This window comes from Populus alba, chromosome 6, assembly GCF_005239225.2.
Source record: "Populus alba chromosome 6, ASM523922v2, whole genome shotgun sequence".
In the NCBI taxonomy this organism is placed as follows: Eukaryota; Viridiplantae; Streptophyta; class Magnoliopsida; order Malpighiales; family Salicaceae; genus Populus; species Populus alba.
The window spans coordinates 19,865,290-19,882,203 of record NC_133289.1 but is presented as its reverse complement, the minus strand read 5'-3'; the positions used below and the strand labels follow the sequence as shown (position 1 = coordinate 19,882,203).

General features: G+C 35.0%; 3 protein-coding genes and 1 long non-coding RNA gene across 4 annotated transcripts; all 4 read right to left on the bottom strand.

Moving 5' to 3' along the window:
- Positions 1-2,656: 2,656 nt before the first annotated feature.
- On the bottom strand, positions 2,657-4,347 carry LOC118030606 (uncharacterized). Its single transcript, XM_035034782.2, has 4 exons — positions 4,069-4,347; positions 3,859-3,982; positions 3,258-3,700; positions 2,657-3,148 (listed from the first exon to the last, which is right to left on the bottom strand). Exons 1-4 carry the CDS (start codon positions 4,101-4,103, stop codon positions 2,902-2,904), a joined length of 849 nt encoding a protein of 282 aa, XP_034890673.1. The 5' UTR covers positions 4,104-4,347; the 3' UTR covers positions 2,657-2,901.
- Positions 4,348-7,860: 3,513 nt separating this feature from the next.
- Positions 7,861-9,180, bottom strand: LOC118030608 (E3 ubiquitin-protein ligase SGR9, amyloplastic). The gene has a single exon (XM_035034784.2). The coding sequence runs from the start codon at positions 9,073-9,075 to the stop codon at positions 8,236-8,238; it is 840 nt and encodes a 279-aa protein (XP_034890675.1). The 5' UTR covers positions 9,076-9,180; the 3' UTR covers positions 7,861-8,235.
- A 1,661-nt stretch (positions 9,181-10,841) lies between these two features.
- Positions 10,842-13,744, bottom strand: LOC118030591 (pentatricopeptide repeat-containing protein At2g37310). The gene has a single exon (XM_035034762.2). The coding sequence runs from the start codon at positions 13,217-13,219 to the stop codon at positions 11,396-11,398; it is 1,824 nt and encodes a 607-aa protein (XP_034890653.2). The 5' UTR covers positions 13,220-13,744; the 3' UTR covers positions 10,842-11,395.
- Positions 13,745-15,221: 1,477 nt separating this feature from the next.
- Positions 15,222-16,834, bottom strand: LOC140955721 (uncharacterized). Its single transcript, XR_012170146.1, has 2 exons — positions 15,655-16,834; positions 15,222-15,447 (listed from the first exon to the last, which is right to left on the bottom strand). It is a non-coding gene; the product is annotated as an uncharacterized lncRNA (long non-coding RNA).
- Between the last annotated feature and the right edge of the window lie 80 nt (positions 16,835-16,914).

The window sequence follows — 16,914 nt, the reverse complement described above, 5'->3', positions numbered from 1 at the left end:
AAAATATTTATATCTAGAGCTTCCTTTTCTTTCTCATATTTTTTTTCTTCCTCTTTTTTAATAAATTTTAAAAAATAAATAATTAAATATCAGTAATTACTCTCTTCCCCGTTTGTTTGCTGGAAAATATTTTTATTTTGGAAAGTGAATTCTGAGAAAGTATTTTATGATATTCGGTAGTGTAATGAAAAATAAGTTGGAAAACACTTTCCAATATTTGGTTATGTCATGGAAAATGAGCTGGAAAATAACTTATTAATATTTTATTTTTCTCAAGTTTATTAAAATAATGAAGAACAAATCTTACAAATTAAAAAGTTAAATGAGAATGAAATTGAAAAAAAAATATAATTTCATAAATGATCTCAAATAAAATAAATAACAATCAAAATAATAGAGATCAAATCTAAAAAATTAAAAAAAAAATTAAAGATGAAGAAATTAAAATAATAATAATCAACATTTCATAAATTATTTCAAATAAAATAAGCAATAATCAAAAGAATAAGGACCAAATTTGATAGATAAAAAATTTCAATAAAAAAATGATAAGAAAAAAGAAAATAGAAATTATAAAAATAAAGACCAAAGTTAATATAAAAATAAAATTTTAAGAGATGAAATTGAAAAATAAATATTCAAAACAAAATATATATAAAAATTAAAATTTTAAGGATCAAATTTGATATAATCAGCAAAAAATGAAATTTCTAAATTTTTCACAACTTCTGGAAAGTGTTTTCCGCCCAATTTTTCTAGGAAAACACTTTCCTGAAAACCAAGCCAAATTTTTCTTTTACGGGAAAGTGTTTTTCGTTGACCAACTTTTCTAATAGCAAACAAACACAAGAAAGTTTGGAAAGTGATTTCCTGAAAATCATTTTCCGGAAAACAAACACAGCTAAAGGAAAACACTTTCTTGAAAACCAAGCCAAATTTTTCTTTGACTGAAATATTTTCCGTTGACCGAAAAGTGTTTTTCGTTGATCAACTTTTCTAATGGCAAACAAACACAGAAAAATTTAAAAAATAATTTTTTAAAAATTACTTTTCGAAAAACAAACATGGTCTTAATAAAATTACTTTAACATAAAATAGAAGCAAAAGTGGGCCAAAATTGTACAAAACGGGCTCAAATGAGAGTTGTAGCTCCTGGATCATGAACATCGTGGTGTAGTGGACTAAATAAAATTACTTGTTTAGTTTTATTTTTATATGAAAAGGCGAGGCCAATATTGAATTAAGATAAAATAGCCATAAATAATATTCAGTCCTTGTCTTTTAAGTTTTAATATTTGGTAAATTATAAAAACTCTCCCATAATCTTATGGTTATTAAAAGAGATAATTACAAAAAAATTATATAGTTTGATCTGAATTTTATTTTTTCTCTATATTTTTATAAATTATACTTTTCATCTTATAATTTATATATTTAATAACAATTTACGTCACCAACAATGTATTTTGTTTTTATTTTATGTTTGAGCTATGAAGTAAAGTGCAATTTATAAAAAGTATAGAATAAAAGTGAAGTTTAGATCAAATTATAAAAGAGATTTTATAATTTGATCTAAACTTAAAACATCTTTTTCATTGATTAGTCAATAGAAGTCCAGGCTTTTAGGGCATAACCAAATTACTCAAGTTGATTCACCTAGTTATTGCTATAGGCAAGTCTGTATTGCACATACTCCTAGCAAATTCCCAACATGATACCTGGTTTGGTAGCCTCATGTCTGCATATTACGAGGACACATTTCTGGAGAAAGAGGGTCGGTGATGAATTATATCCCTTTTCCACCGCAGCATAGTCACTTCGATCCTTGAATCTACCATGGGTATTGGATTTAGGGCAATAAAACTGCAGTTGATAGGTTGGTTTTGTTTCAGATTAGGGTCAGCCCAAAGAAAAGGACTGGGATCCTGTTCTTCTGCTGTTGAGCTTGCTTGAATTGAACTCGTGAAGTGGAGAAGACGATGCTCCTCGGGTGCTCTCGAAGGTCTGAAAAACTGTCTTAATAGGACAACGAAACATTGCCTTAGAAGTATCTATCAATAAATCCAACAAATCTGCTCTGTTTTGGAATCTGGATATACTCATACATGTGATGGGATGGCATGCAATCCAAGAACAGATACAATGCCTGTCAAGTTCAGGGAATATGCGTGCAGTAAGCAAACTCATTTTGATGTTTTGGGATAGTTTTACATTAGAGACAAAACCTTCTTCAGCTCCCTCTGAACTCCTATTCTGATTCTCAAGGCTGCTTGCAGGGGGTTTAACAATATCCACTGCCATCTTATTTTAAAGCTTCGTGTAAGCTTCTTTAACCTCAACAGCCATGATGGGACGCTCGTTTTTGGTTGAATCATGATGAGATGGATGTTAGGATTTGAATTGATAACATCTAGAAGAAGCTTGGGCTAAATTAAAAGCCTTTAGACTTTCCATAGAAGGGTTACTCTGGTTTGGCACTTGTGATTATGATGATCCTAACAAAATTAAATAAAGTTCAGAAACAGAGAGTGCCCTAAACCTTAATTCTATGTATTTGCATATTGAGAAACTCTACTGAATCTAAGCCTAGAAACAAATTAGCAAGCCTTGGCCTAAGCCCAAAACTCCATCTCCATGCAGGTGTGCAAGCCACAAGAATCAACAAAAAAGTGACCGCATTCAACCGTCAAAGTTTAATCAAACTCAAAAAGCAGAATGAAAACAGGAAAGAATATGACCATCATCACCAGGTCCAGCATCAACTGGACAGCAAATCCTTGATGATTCCCCATACCACATGCTTTCTTTGATGTTCACTATATATAACTTTATTACCCATTCAACCCTATGATCCTAATGTGGCTTTCAGCTAAATATGTTGTTATCTATACAAACATGCATTCAAGATGGGCCAACTCTAATCATGTGTCTGCTCTCCATTGAGCTTTGTATCTGCTCCCTGGCATGCCTTAGAGCATCAAGAACTTCAATAACACTTCTATTAACTATCTTCAACTCCTTTTTCTTGGTAGATGCTGGCAAACTCATTGGGACTAATGCCAAAGAATTATCCACATAGTCCTCGTTATCGCTCTCAGTTCCTGCATTTGTCTCCATCTCCACCACTGAAGCTTCGATGCTCGAAGAGCTGAAAGAGATTATCAGAATACTAACAAAATTAGCTTAGAGAAACCCCATTAGATTAGCATAAATAAAAGTGATTAATTGAAAAGGACAATGCATGTTGAACTGCATACCTTTGGTCATCAGCCTTTGAATCTTGGGAACATGCCATGGATTCATGGCTAGATTTATCCAAGGAATAGTCTTTGAGGTTATGTTCAGAATTTGAATTTTGAGTATCTTGAGTGCCAGTACTGTCTTCAATGGAATCCAAAACAATACACGCCTTTTGATTGGATGTAGTTGTTTCGGAGCCATTGTCTTTCATATCCTGTGAGAGTGCTTGGATTATGCTTTGGGGCTTGGATTCAAATTCTTCAGGGTCTCTGTGGCCTGAAGTACTTGAGGATGATGTGCTAGAAAATCCACTAGTGTCAGATGAACTGGACTTCTCTGATCCCTCTAATGCAGGTGAGATTTTCAAAGATTCGAGCTTCTTCATCAAGAGTTTATGCTTCATCTCGGCTTTTTTCCTTAATTTGGTTTCTTCTCTGATTTTGTTCTCTAGCTCTATTAACTATACCATTAAAAATAGATGAAAAAGAAACTTCAGATCTACAGTTGATGCATTGTGGGTGTATATTGGTATCCCAGATGTGATGCATGCGACAAATCAATCCACCCAGAAGGAGAAAAAATAAAGCAAAACAAATTCATGGGATAGAAGAAACAGACCTTGTTGCCCATGAGTTCTGCCTCCTCTTTAGCAATCTTTGAAGCTTGTCTCTCTGCAAGCAATCTTCCTCTCAGGCATTCTAGAGTCCTCAAACTATCCCGTCCTTCCATTTTCTTGCTTTCACTGATAATGAGAGACAATCCATCTCACAATGTAAGAGATAAGAACATATCGAGGAAGAGAAAACAGAGAGATCAACGAGAACCCACCTCCATCCTTTCTCTTCCTTGCCAGGTGCTGTCATTTTCTCTGCCACTGAAACCACTTAGTGTGTTAAATTCTTAGCAAAGAAAGAAATGTGAAGGACCTTTACTTTATCCCAGATACTACTGTTCTTTAAAGTTTAAACTAAAAACTCAGAAAGATTCTATGAAAGTTGAAACACAGGGGAACTAACAAGTGTGTACTTTACTATGTTTAAAACCGAGTGCTTGGTCTCTCTTGCTCATATAAGGTGCCTTTAAATCCAAATTTGTTTTTTTCCTTCACAGCAACCCTTCATTATTTAACTTGGCTGGTCTTGTCTCCTCTTATTTTTTTGAAAAAACCTGTCTTGGCCCTTCTTGGGAGTAAGAAATTACTTGTCTTGATCTCAGTAGGAGTGCTTTTAAATAGAGGTTTATAAAAAATTATTTTTTTTAAAAAAAATAATTTTTTTATTTTTTTAAATTATTTTAAACTTTCAATATGTTGGTATCAAAAATTATTTTTTTAAAAAAATATTATTTTAGTATATTTTAAAAAATAACTGATACCACCCTCTCAAATATTATTTTTAACAATATTATTAAAAAATAATTAAATTAGTTGAACCTATGCAATTTGAGACACAAGTTTTATATATGGAACTCACTGGACAAAAACAATTTTTTTTATATATATTTTCTAGTTCATTTTGATTTGAATGTGTTTGGTATTGTATTTCAAAAATGTTTTTGAAAAAAATTTAATTTTTTTTTCTTTAAATTAGTATTTTTTTAATATTTTTAGATTATTTTGATGTGTTGATGTTAAAAATAATTTTTTAAAAATTAAAAAAATATTATTTTAATATATTTTAAAATAAAAAACACTCTAGTAATATTTACTGTAATTTAAAGACACCTTCATCTTGCCGCTCAATTTTTCATTGCATTTGACTTTAATTTTATTATTATGATCATTTCATATGTTTTTGTGAATTTTTTTTTTTAACTAAAGTTAATATTTATTTTTGAATGTGAATGATAAAAGAAAATAATTACCACTCTCCATTTATTGCCCTGCAAGGGAGGACCCAACCCGAATACACTATACAATGACACGTGCATAAACAGACAGCTACAAGAAAACAATTCAAAATTTTGAACGACATCACGGGGCTGCATTTCTGACGGAGCGTGACTAGCTCACTGTCACGTGATGTCCCTGCATTGTCAACCTTTTCCACAACTAGCCACATTTATTCACCCTTTTTTTTTACCCAGTAAAAGTAATTTCTATTAGTTTTTGCTCTTAATCATATTTATCAATGTAATTTCCATCTGTTAGAATATCAATAATATCTGGTATCTTCTTTCAATATGATCTACTACTATTTATTACCCCTTTATTATAATATAATATAATATATTGTATTATTTATTTATTTGTTTTTTTTTTGCTTTTTATCATGACTTTAGTTTGTATTGTACCTTCAATATTATTTGCATCATTAGATACTATTTTTTTATATATTATATTAACGTTATTATTTATTTGTTTTTTTTTTTTTTTATCATGACTTTAGTTTGTATTGTACTTCAATATTATTTGGCATCATTAAATACTATTTATTATTATTATTATTATTATTATTATTATTATTAAAGTGAGTGTCTGAACTAGTTTGCATACACCTCGATTAATCCCATAAACCCTGAAATTAATAATCATGTAAACCTCTAGTGGTTATTATATTAACAACCACATGACTCGAACTTAAAACCACAAGAAAAAACAAACTCCTTGATCACAAACTCTTATCATTGGACTATTTACTAGATAGTTAGACGCTGACTTATTATTATATATTATGGTAGTAGTTGTTTTTTAAAGTATTTTTATTAAAAAAAATTTAAATTAATGTTTGACTATAAAAAATATAAAAAATTTAATTTTAAACGAATTAAAATTTTATTTTTTTATTAAATTTGGGCCACTACCTTAAAAATTATTAAAGATTAGCTTGCATTGCACTCAACGAAAGGAGGGCAGTATTTAGTTTTTACTAATAATAACCTTTCGAATTGATTTTGCATTATGAAGGCTGTCCACCAAGCTAGCATGGCTTCCCTGGGGGAGTATGGACAAAGGAGCTTTAAGGGCACTCCATCAACATACAAATGGACGACCTCCTCTTTTTCTGTGGGCTCCATTTTTATGTAGGGCAAGTTTTCATACGACTTTATAGGTTCCTGTGCTTGCACCGCAGGCTACATTGAAAAAAAAAAAAATTTATATTGTGAAAATAATAAAAAATAACATAACCCGATATCTAATTAATAGATAATGAAAGATGAATCAGGAAAAACATGAGATTAGATTAGAAGAAAAAAAAACCAAGTAAACCTAAACGAATCTTTTAAATCCACATTAATTTCTTAAATTTACAATCATTAAAATTCTAAATTCGAGCTTAACTAAGAAGTTCAGCTTGCAACTAATTTAATATTAAAAGATAAAATTAAGTTTTTTTTTATTAATTTAAAAATATTTATAAAATGAAATAAAATAGCAATAAAAAAACAATGATCAAATTTAATAGAAAAAAAACTAAAAAAAAATAAATCGTTATACTGTTTCATGATGTAATGATTCCATGTAGATAATGAAACCATGATTTTTTTTTTTAAAAAAGAAAAAAAACAATAAAAAAAACTGTACACTTCATACTTGGAAGGCTCAGGACACTTCCAATAATTAGAACAATAATTGGAAGTGGAGTATGGGGAAGAAAAATGGTGGCAAGGCCATTTTTCAGTCTGTTCCTAAGGAAAAGAGAGATTTTGCACTAATTATTTACCTGACAAGTGAGCATTAGCCTAATTGGATTATTCTTTTTTTAAAGGAATTTTTTTTTGTATTTTAAAAATATTTTTGAAAAAAAAAATAAATATTTTAATTTTTTAAAATATTTTCGGATTACTCCGATATGTTAATATTAAAAATATATTTTTTTAAAATAAAAAAAATTTATTTTAATAATTTCAAAGCAAAATATAATTTTTTTTAAAATCACTATATATTTTAAAAAACCCTGTATAAATAAAGGTAAAGTTTACTTCACATTGGAAGGGAAAATATTTTGAAGGAAAATTACAAGAGAAGAGGTGATTGTGATTTACTAATCCATGTTTTCCTGGGCAACTGATCTGGGCCCTGACCGAAGTTAACGAGGAAGCCCATTTCTATTTTACTTTTCTAATTCTTAACATTTTATCACGGGAGCTGTGAAAGCATACTGCTATGTCTATACTCTATAGCATACTGCTATTAAGAGACATAATAATCGTTTTGCATAATTGCTGGGCCACGCACAAGATGGTTGGATCTCTTATGGACGAATTAAGGCCCAAATGGGATGATTGGAAGAGGGAGTTATCTCTATCAATTTCGTTCTTGTTTTCCGGCCCATGAAAAAATTGAAGTCGCCACGGTTCGGATTTCTTGGGTTAATTGGGCTTGCTTTTGAAATCTGATGAAAGCCTCTCTCGTGACACTGTAGTCATGGGCCAACACACTGCGCACTAGGGTACAACTATTGCACAAAGCCCAACACACAGCAACGCCATACAGCCGTTTCTTTTTCCTGCTAGCTGATTCGATGTCGACACCAAAAGCAATTCTATGTTTTAAAAAAAATTAAAATTTTTATTTTATCATTTTAAATTAATATGTTTTTTGCATTTTCATATACTAATATTAAAAATAAATTTTAAAAAATAAAAAAATATTATTTTAATATAATTTCAAATAAAAAATATTTTAAAAAATAATAACGTGATAATTATTTCATGTTTTGATACGTACAAAAATACAACACTACAGGCCCACCAAATTAATGTGATTGTGAAAGCTATTGAGAGATTGTGCAAGACCACAGGTCCTAGACGTTCTAATCTACTCTGCCGATTAACCTCATAAATATCTGTAATCCCATCACATTTATTTAGCTACAAATCACGACTCTAGCCTTCATCACACGTGTCTTTATCATGAACATGTGATCCTCTACACCCTATTCACCACAACCATCCATTATACCCCCAACCTTACTCGCCCACACATGCCTCGGAAATGCACATTTATCCTAACTCAGTAGAGGCCAGTAATTAAGTTCTCGTCACCTGCCATGATCAACACCCATCACGCGCGTTCCCACTAAGGGCCCCATCACCAATCTTGATTAGAGCACTCCACAGCCGTTCGATCTCACAGAACACATCTTCGGTGGGAAGCTGGAACCTGCAACATGGGCAAGTATTCGTCTTCTTTAGCCATGGCAAAATGCACATCCAATGAAACAAGTGTTCACATGGCAATTCACACACATCTCTACCTCCACCCATCTTTTCCCTGCATATTACACACTCACCACCACCTCCTCTCACCTCCACTGCCGGAAGCGCCACCACTGCTGCCGGTGCTGCTGCCACCTCCCTCCCCTCCTTCACTGCACAGCCAGCCATTACACCAACAAACCTCCAACACCTTATGACCATCTCAACGTATGGTAAGAGGACACCACCATAATGCACCCCAACGCTTGATCGCCTTAATACAGTTTTAGAGTAATGCTTCCTCAAACCCTCACGCCATCCAGTGCGTGGTGTTTTAAGTATTTCGGGGCTTTCTTGATGTACATCACAAAGGAAAATGAGAAGCAATGCGGCGTCGAGATCGCGGTGTTTGATGGTGGTGGTGGGGTGTGGTGGAATAAGTGTTGGTGGATGGAAGTGACGTGTGAGGTGGTGGAGGGATGAGAGGAGGTATTTGGCAACGAGAAGGGTTTTGTGAGCGAGGGAGAGGGAGTGGAGATGGTGAAGGGCGAGGGAGAAAAGGGAGGGAGAGCAAAGGAGGGAGGAGAGGCGGCTGTGATGGTGGAGGGTAAGCGAGAGGATGGAGCTGGTGAGATCTGTAAGCTGGGGAGAAGCAAGGGTGGAGAGTGCTGCCGTGATGATAGTTTCTTCTTCCATTATGGGATCGTGTGCCTGGAGAGCGTGGAAAGGTTGAAGAATGTGTGGCTTTTTATGCGAGCTTAACTGACCGACTAGTCGGGCATCATTGGTTGTTCTGCTAATGACAATTATCTCCCTTGTATTACTAGTTCAAAAAAAAAAAAAAAAAAAAAAAAACTCATATCACGAGTCATCAGATAAGGAGAGTGATTCACCTCTAATCCAAATCCTTCCAATATCGTCTAGTTTTTGGATGAGTGGAGGATATCTTTTTTCCAAAATCTAATTATAGCTTATATTCTATTCAATTATTAATTTGAGAATTAAACAAATTAAAATATAAAATCAAATGTTGATCACTTTGCGAGAAAATTAAAAACTAAAATGAGATATGATAACAAAAAAATACTCCATAGATTTGTTTTTGTAAGTGTTCTACTTTGAAAAACTCAAGGAACTATATATATATATATAAAGAACCGTAAGATATATAAACTTTTATGTATCTATAACTCAGTTAATAAAAAATAAAAACTTAATTATAATTCAATTTATAAGGATTATAGGTTTAAACTCTCTTATTTCTCTTAGGATTGAATATTGCCAGCCCATTCTCATTACACATTTTGCAAGTGATCAGTAAGTGGATATTTATTTTTGCTATTAAAATCATGTTTCATGATTTTTTTTAAATAATTTTAATATTTTTAAATCATTTTGATGTATTAATATCAAAAATAATTTTAAAAAATAAAAAAATATTATTTTTATATATTTACAATTAAAAAATACTTTAAAAACAATTATCACCATTCTTCCAAACATGAACTAAAACTACTACACTAATTAAAATAACAGCTTATGATGCAGTAAAGAGGAAGAAAGGGACATCAGCCAGCTTGCATTTGGTGATTTCGGTGGCTGCCGGTGCAGGCTATACAATATACATGAAACTCAGGGAAGTTGAGGTGTGTGGAGAAAAATAGAATGGAGTGTATGGGAGTATTGTAGGTATTTTGTCCACAAGTACGTGTCGAGTTCAAACACGTTCCACATTCCATTCTTTTCATCGTCTCTCCCCAGAATGCTCTCCTCTTAAATGCAACAAGACAAGTAGAAGAGGAAGAATAATCATTTGGCCCATCCATGGCTTCTTTCTGTTGTCTCCTATAAACTACATTATTGATTAATAAAAGGCTTCATGGAACCTAGCAAGCACGCTACTCTTGCCCTTATCACGGCCTATTGTCCACCCTTCACACTTGCATGTACAATTGTAAAATCATCCAATAAGTAAACAGGTGACAAGATCAAAAGAAGGGCTGCTACTTCGAGATTAAAAGTCAAAGAAAGTAACCCTGGGCGTTTTGGTCATTCTGCAAAAGCAGGGCATTTCTCAACCATGGCAGACATAATGATAAGTTAGTGGCAAATTGGAAACCAAGTACAGTAGGAACAGCTAAAGGAAAGGAAGGAGAATCACTAGGACAGTTACTTATACCAGGGGACACTTTAAGTACGACTGCAAGTAAAGGCCTGCTACTTGAATAAAAAAGAAAGATCTTGAATCCTCTTGCCCCAGTAAAGAGCTAAAGCTAACAGTTAGGATGGTCGCTAGTAATGAGAAAAAGCCACCACAACACAATCAAGGTCTAAAGAGTCACTACTCCAAAACCTTTTCCCAAGTGATGCCATAAAATTTCCAAAGTGAAAAATATCCCTTAGCACAACGTATCAACTGAAGTTCCTAGTTACGGGAATCAATCTCAATTTTCTCCTAGAAATTTATACACTTTGAATATTGGGAATCAAAATAGATTTTGTCAGAAAATAGGCAAAGAAAACATAATAAGTTGTAGTTGGGCATTGTTTAAGATCCCTGACCTCTATGATGGCTACGTATTTCCTCATCAAACACTTCTGAAGATGGGACCAGCCGTGGTTTTGAAATGTGAGCGTAGTTACTAAATTGTATGAGACTAATTTCCACAAAAATTACTCCCCAATTCTAAATATTCCAACAACAATAAATATGATGCTTCTGGATATTGCAATGCGACTCGTTAGGGATCCCCTTGTGATGCGAGAGCAACCGAGCAAGGGATGTGAATCAAAGAGGATTTATTAAAAACATATCTGCATTGACGTGCTCATGCTCATTCCTAATTTACACCTATTCTGTTCAGTTCATTGAGTTCAGTGTTCAACCATAAACAGCCACCTTCTCGAGATCATCCTCCAAGACATTCCCTTCTTCCTTCATCAATCCAGAAAATCCTCCCAACATTTCATATATCTCCAAAGCGTTTTCATTAGAGGTATCCTTTGCAATAAAGCTTTATAACCCATTACTAGTCTCTATCCAACTACTGCCTGGGATCTTCTTCACACCACATTGAACCATTCTTTCTCTGACCTCATCAGCCTCTTTCCATTTCCCAGCCTGAGAATATAAATTTGCCATGATGGCATAATTGCCAGTATTTTCTGGTTCAATTTCAAACAAATGATCACAGGCAAGCTTCCCAAGTTCAACATCAACACAAAGTGAAGCTCCATGGAGCAATGCACCCCAAACTTTTGCATTTGGTTCAATTGGCATAGTAGAAATAAATTCTGTCGCCTGAGAGAGCCTGCCAGCCCTGCCCAGAACACCAACCATGCAAGCATAATGCTCTCCTAAAGGCTGAATGCCATATTTCTTAGACATGGAATTGAAAATCTCCCAAGCTTTATCCACCATTCCACAATGAGCACATGCAGCTAACACTGCAGTGAATGTTACATGGTCTGGCTGTATTCCATTACTCAACATCTCATCAAAAAAAGTAAGAGCTGAATTAGCATCACCATGGGCAGCATGTGCAGCGATTATTGCAGTCCAAATAATCAAGCTCCTCTCTTTTGATTGATCAAAAACATACTGAGCCCCAAAAAGATATCCCAGCTTTGCATAAGTATCAATAATTGCAGTCGCAACATATATATTCCTGTCATAACCATTTTTAACTGCATAACCATGTATCTCTTTCCCTCCTTTCAAATTCGAAAAATACGATAGAGTAGGAAGTACGCTTGAAAGTGTTACAGCATTAGGCCTAAAACCAAACCCCTGCATTTCTCTTACCAGATCGACAACCCCTTCGTGCCGGTTATTTTGCACCAAACCGGAAATCACTGCATTCCACGTACTCAATACTCGACTTTTCATTTCCCTAAAAAGCTCCATCCCTTTATCAACAACACCATGGGCCATATAACCTGATATAATCGCGCCGTAAGTCACCTCATCTTTCTCACTCATCTCATCGAACAACTCCCTTGCATAATCCAAACTCCCACACTTCGCATACAATCCAATCAATGCATTACAGACCAAAACATCCAATTCAACCTTATTGTCAACTATATACCTATGAACTTCCATCCCAAAAACAAGATCCTGCGACTGCATGCACGCTTGTAAGACACTAAGCACCGTAACTGCATTAGGCTTAACCCCGGGGAGCGCTACCATTTCTCTATATAACTCTTTGCATTCCTTAAAAAACCCAGCTTGTGCATACCCAGCAATCATCGAATTCCACGTAACAACATCTCTCTCACGCATTTTATCAAACAATTTCCTCGCAAAACCCACAGCTAAACATTTCGAATAAAAACTAATCAAAGCATTCTCTACGAAAACATCCTCAACAAGCCCACGTCTCAAAACAAAACAATGAATCTCCTTACCCAAACAAACATCGGTAACCATCGACAAGCTCGATAACGACTTCAAAAGGCACGTTATCGAATAATTATTGGGTTGCAAATCCCCAGAAGAAGACAATAACAACGAAGAAAACAAGTTTATTGTCTCTTTATGGTGGTTGTTCGTAGTGTAAGCAATCAACATGGCGTTATAAGAAAAGGTGTTTTTATGGGGAATCTGGTCGAACACATGGCGTGCGTGGTGGATGTGTTTGGTTTTCGAGTATAAATTGATGAGTCTCGCACCGAGGTAGTTTCCAAGCGTTGATGAAGAGAGTAGGAGGCGTGCGTGAAGTTGTTTGGCTTGGAGAGGAAGACGGTTGTCTGTAAAATACTTGAACAGACGACCGTATAAGAGATAGTCGTGTTGGCCATTGGTGAAGGTGTTTGATATGTTATTGCGCCACATTCATTTGTTTCGGTGGGGCGTGATGGGATTTTGAATAAATTGTTCGGGGTTTTATACTTGTGCGCTAAACGACGTGTAGTTCAGAAAACGACGACGTGTTGGGTTGTAGCGTAACTTTGGTAGGATCGAATGCACGGCATTTTTCATATCCTGGGGAGGCAAGCGGTTAGGAGGTGGGGATTTTTGGAGCTCCCAAAAGGACTTGACAGGGGAAAATCAAACTATGAAATGCTTGAAATCACGATGGTGAAACACTGAGTTCAGCTTGAGTTCACATCAGTAAGTTTTTTTTCTTTTTCTCAATTTTTTATTTAGATGAAGGTAGGGTTTTTGTTCGGGACAAAAATTAGGGGAAATAAGGTTTGATTATCTAAACTATACTGATTTGCATGAGTTAGGATGTGAGATAGATTGAAGTGATTTCTTGGTGTTAATATCTGTAGCACAAGTTTAGAAAGCTTAAGATATGGGCCGTAGTCTATGAAATGGCGTCAAGTCATTTTAGTTACCATCCTTTCAATCTAAATCTTCTAATTATTTGGAATTTTCCTTTACAGATTATAATTAATTCATAAATTCGTTGCCTTTCCGGATCGTTTTGAATTTCCATTAGCTGATTGATAAAGAGTGCTGTAAATGGATAACACAAGCAAAGAATTAGAATTGGAGTCTTTACCAACAGGGGTTTTCGAGTTACCGGGAGAGCCTGCGATAGTAATTAATGGCGTGCCAGACATCTCTCCGAGTGATGCTACTTCTGTTCTCTCAAGTACGTGTGGAATTACAAGTCAAAATGCAGATGTTTTCAGAGATTCGAGTTTCGGTGAATGGTTGGAAGGAAGAGAGGTTCGGAAGTTGTTCGGAGAGAGCTATTTTAGCGGTACTGTGTCTCTGTTCGATAAGGAAACTGGCTGGTACAGGGTGGTGTATGAAGATGGTGATTCCGAAGAACTTGACTGGAAAGAGTTGCAAGAGGTCCTTCTGCCTCTTGATATTACAGTTCCACTGAAGTCACTAGCACAGAAGATTATCAAGAAGAACCAGAAGACTGTAGTTCACAAATCAGTAAAAAGTGTGACCCGCCCACGAATTACCAAAGCTACAATTTCAGGAAGTTTAGAGAAAGAAAACTTGATGGACACTTAGAAGCTTTTCGGAGTGCTCTCAGGTGTACATGAATCTGTGACTCCATTTTGAAGGATTTCATATACCTACTTGCTAGGTCAATTGCAACCAAGCTATACTACTCGTCAGTAAAGTTTTGTTGTGCTTAGAATTTTTATTTTTTGAACAAAATGCGATACAACAACTGCATTTTCTTGTAGCAATACTGTGCCTGACTGGTTTGATGTTGACTTACACAGTTGCTTTACATCTCCTAGTGTTTTGCCACTGCTCATTTTCAATGTTTTCTCTTTTTGTAATTTGAGAATGGTGACTGAATACAAACATGTTAATATGTCTTGTAAAGATAACAGCTGACATTTGAATTGCATTATCCTGAAGCCAGTTGAAGTGTTGTTCTTCTTCCGGAACAGAGTTGTAGATTTTGCAGCTTGAAAGCCTCCTCAGAACAACCGTTTCTAATCCCTATTACATCCAACTGATTTCAGTGAGGATCATCTGTTTCAGAGGGATGTGCCAAGGAGCTATAGCTCAACGTGCCATTGTTCCAATCCCCTGCAAAGTTTGGGTCTCAGTCTACTGGTACACCAATAAATAAATTAAAGTAGAATGTGGTTGGCATCTATACAACACGAATCTAGTTTCCGTATGTGAACTTGGCTGGTAGACTCAAGAAAGTTAAAAACTCATTTAAGAAATTGCTTTAACAGTAAGCACCGATAAAACAAGAAATTGAAACTTGCTGAGGGAAGAATCGATATACAAATCCTTATAAAACAAAAGTGAACGAGTGGAATGCTACTTTCTATAGCTATTCTTCTGCAAATATGTATATACTAACTGTGTTGCTGTGTCGTTACTGTCAGCCTGTTTCTTCCCCTTAGTTGGCGGCTGTGAGAGTAACTCTCGAATTATTCAAGGAGTGAGCAGACTCACTGGCATCAGACAGAATATTTTGGTCCCCAGATTCTGCTTCACTGATGAACCTCCTGAAAATGATCTTGTCAACTTTTGAAATGTGGGTTTTCTGAGTTCTTCCATAGATTCCGTGCTGGTGTATTAGACGGTCCCTTTTCAAGTGGCAAACAATAAGGCTTATCCACCTGTTTTATATGCGCAGACAGGCACCGATGTATATTTTGAAATTAGCAATGAGATTAGTGCAGAAACTCAAGCAAAACACTCTCCCTTTTCACAACTGGTACCTCAATGCCAACATGTTATGGGCTCTGTATGTATGAAGAATAATGTGCTGCAATTATGTATAAAGAATACTGTGCGGCAAACAATCAAGTTCCTGAAGATCTTACCTTGTATTCATCCAGAAAACATCGTCCAGCTTCCTTGATCTTAAGAATTGAGCGGTGGTGATTGCTTCTCAATCCTTTCATATCCTCAGAAGAAGGAATCCCAATGGAACGGATGTTCTTATGTGCATCAATATGGTTGGTTGCTATTGTTTCCATGTGAGTTGTCAATTCAGATTTAACAAAACCGGCAAAATCCTGCAAGTTTGACAGTTCTGTAGCTTGCAGGTTCCGCTGGCTGTACTCTCCCAAAGGCCATTAATTGCTGTTTGAACCTGAAAAGAAAGAAAGAAAAGTATAATTAAAAAACCAGTCCATATATAAAACTGTGGATCGTTAGAAGACAAAAGGTCCTGCACAAACTTGGCCGTGAACTAATGCCTAAAGAAACTAGAACATTATTTGAATTGAGAGGGAGAGGTCCAGTTCAATCACTGAATTTTGCTTTTGATCCTATGAAACAGCACAAGTAGGAAACTGATGATTTCCTATGAATATACTAAGATTACGTCTGAGTTACGAGCCATGATTTAAAGTTCAAGCTGCAGTTCTATCAATTCCATTAAGTCTTCATTGCTAAACTTTCGACTTCTTTATTATCCTCTATTGTACAGTTGGTATACAATGAATAGGCGCACACCGGATTTTTCTTCCTGTCATTTGATGTATCTAGAAGCTCAGCTACTTTTTCCAAGAGTTTCATGTTCTCACAAGCAAACAAAGAAGTGGGAGTTTCTGGCTTGGAACTGCAGACGAAATTAACTGGAATTAAATACCATCGAGAGATTCTGGGCTTTTCACGTATTGATCTTTGAGCTTGGTACTGGCCTCGATATGGAATTAGAATACTTGGGTTTGGTGCTTCTTGTAAAACAAGTCACCTGAATCTATTATATTTATATTTTGGTGCATGTAGCATATGAGTGCCTCGAAATACACTCCCATACCATCCGAGATGTGTTGACAGGCTTAAGGCAGTTTTGTGTACAACACCAGTGCTAGCATTACCTAACTTTGATAAAGTTTTTATATCGGAGATTGATGCTTGTGCCAGTGGATGGAGGGTAGAGCTGAGCCAAGAAGGCATACCATTAGCCTTTAGCAATGCATTAAATCCAGGACATCTGGGGTTATCAATTTATAAAAAAGAGTATATGGCAATCTTGATGGTAGTTGAGAGATGGAGACATTATTTGGAGCATGACCAGTTTATAATCAAAACAAATTATGAAAGCTTGAAATATCTCCTGGATCAGAAGATTC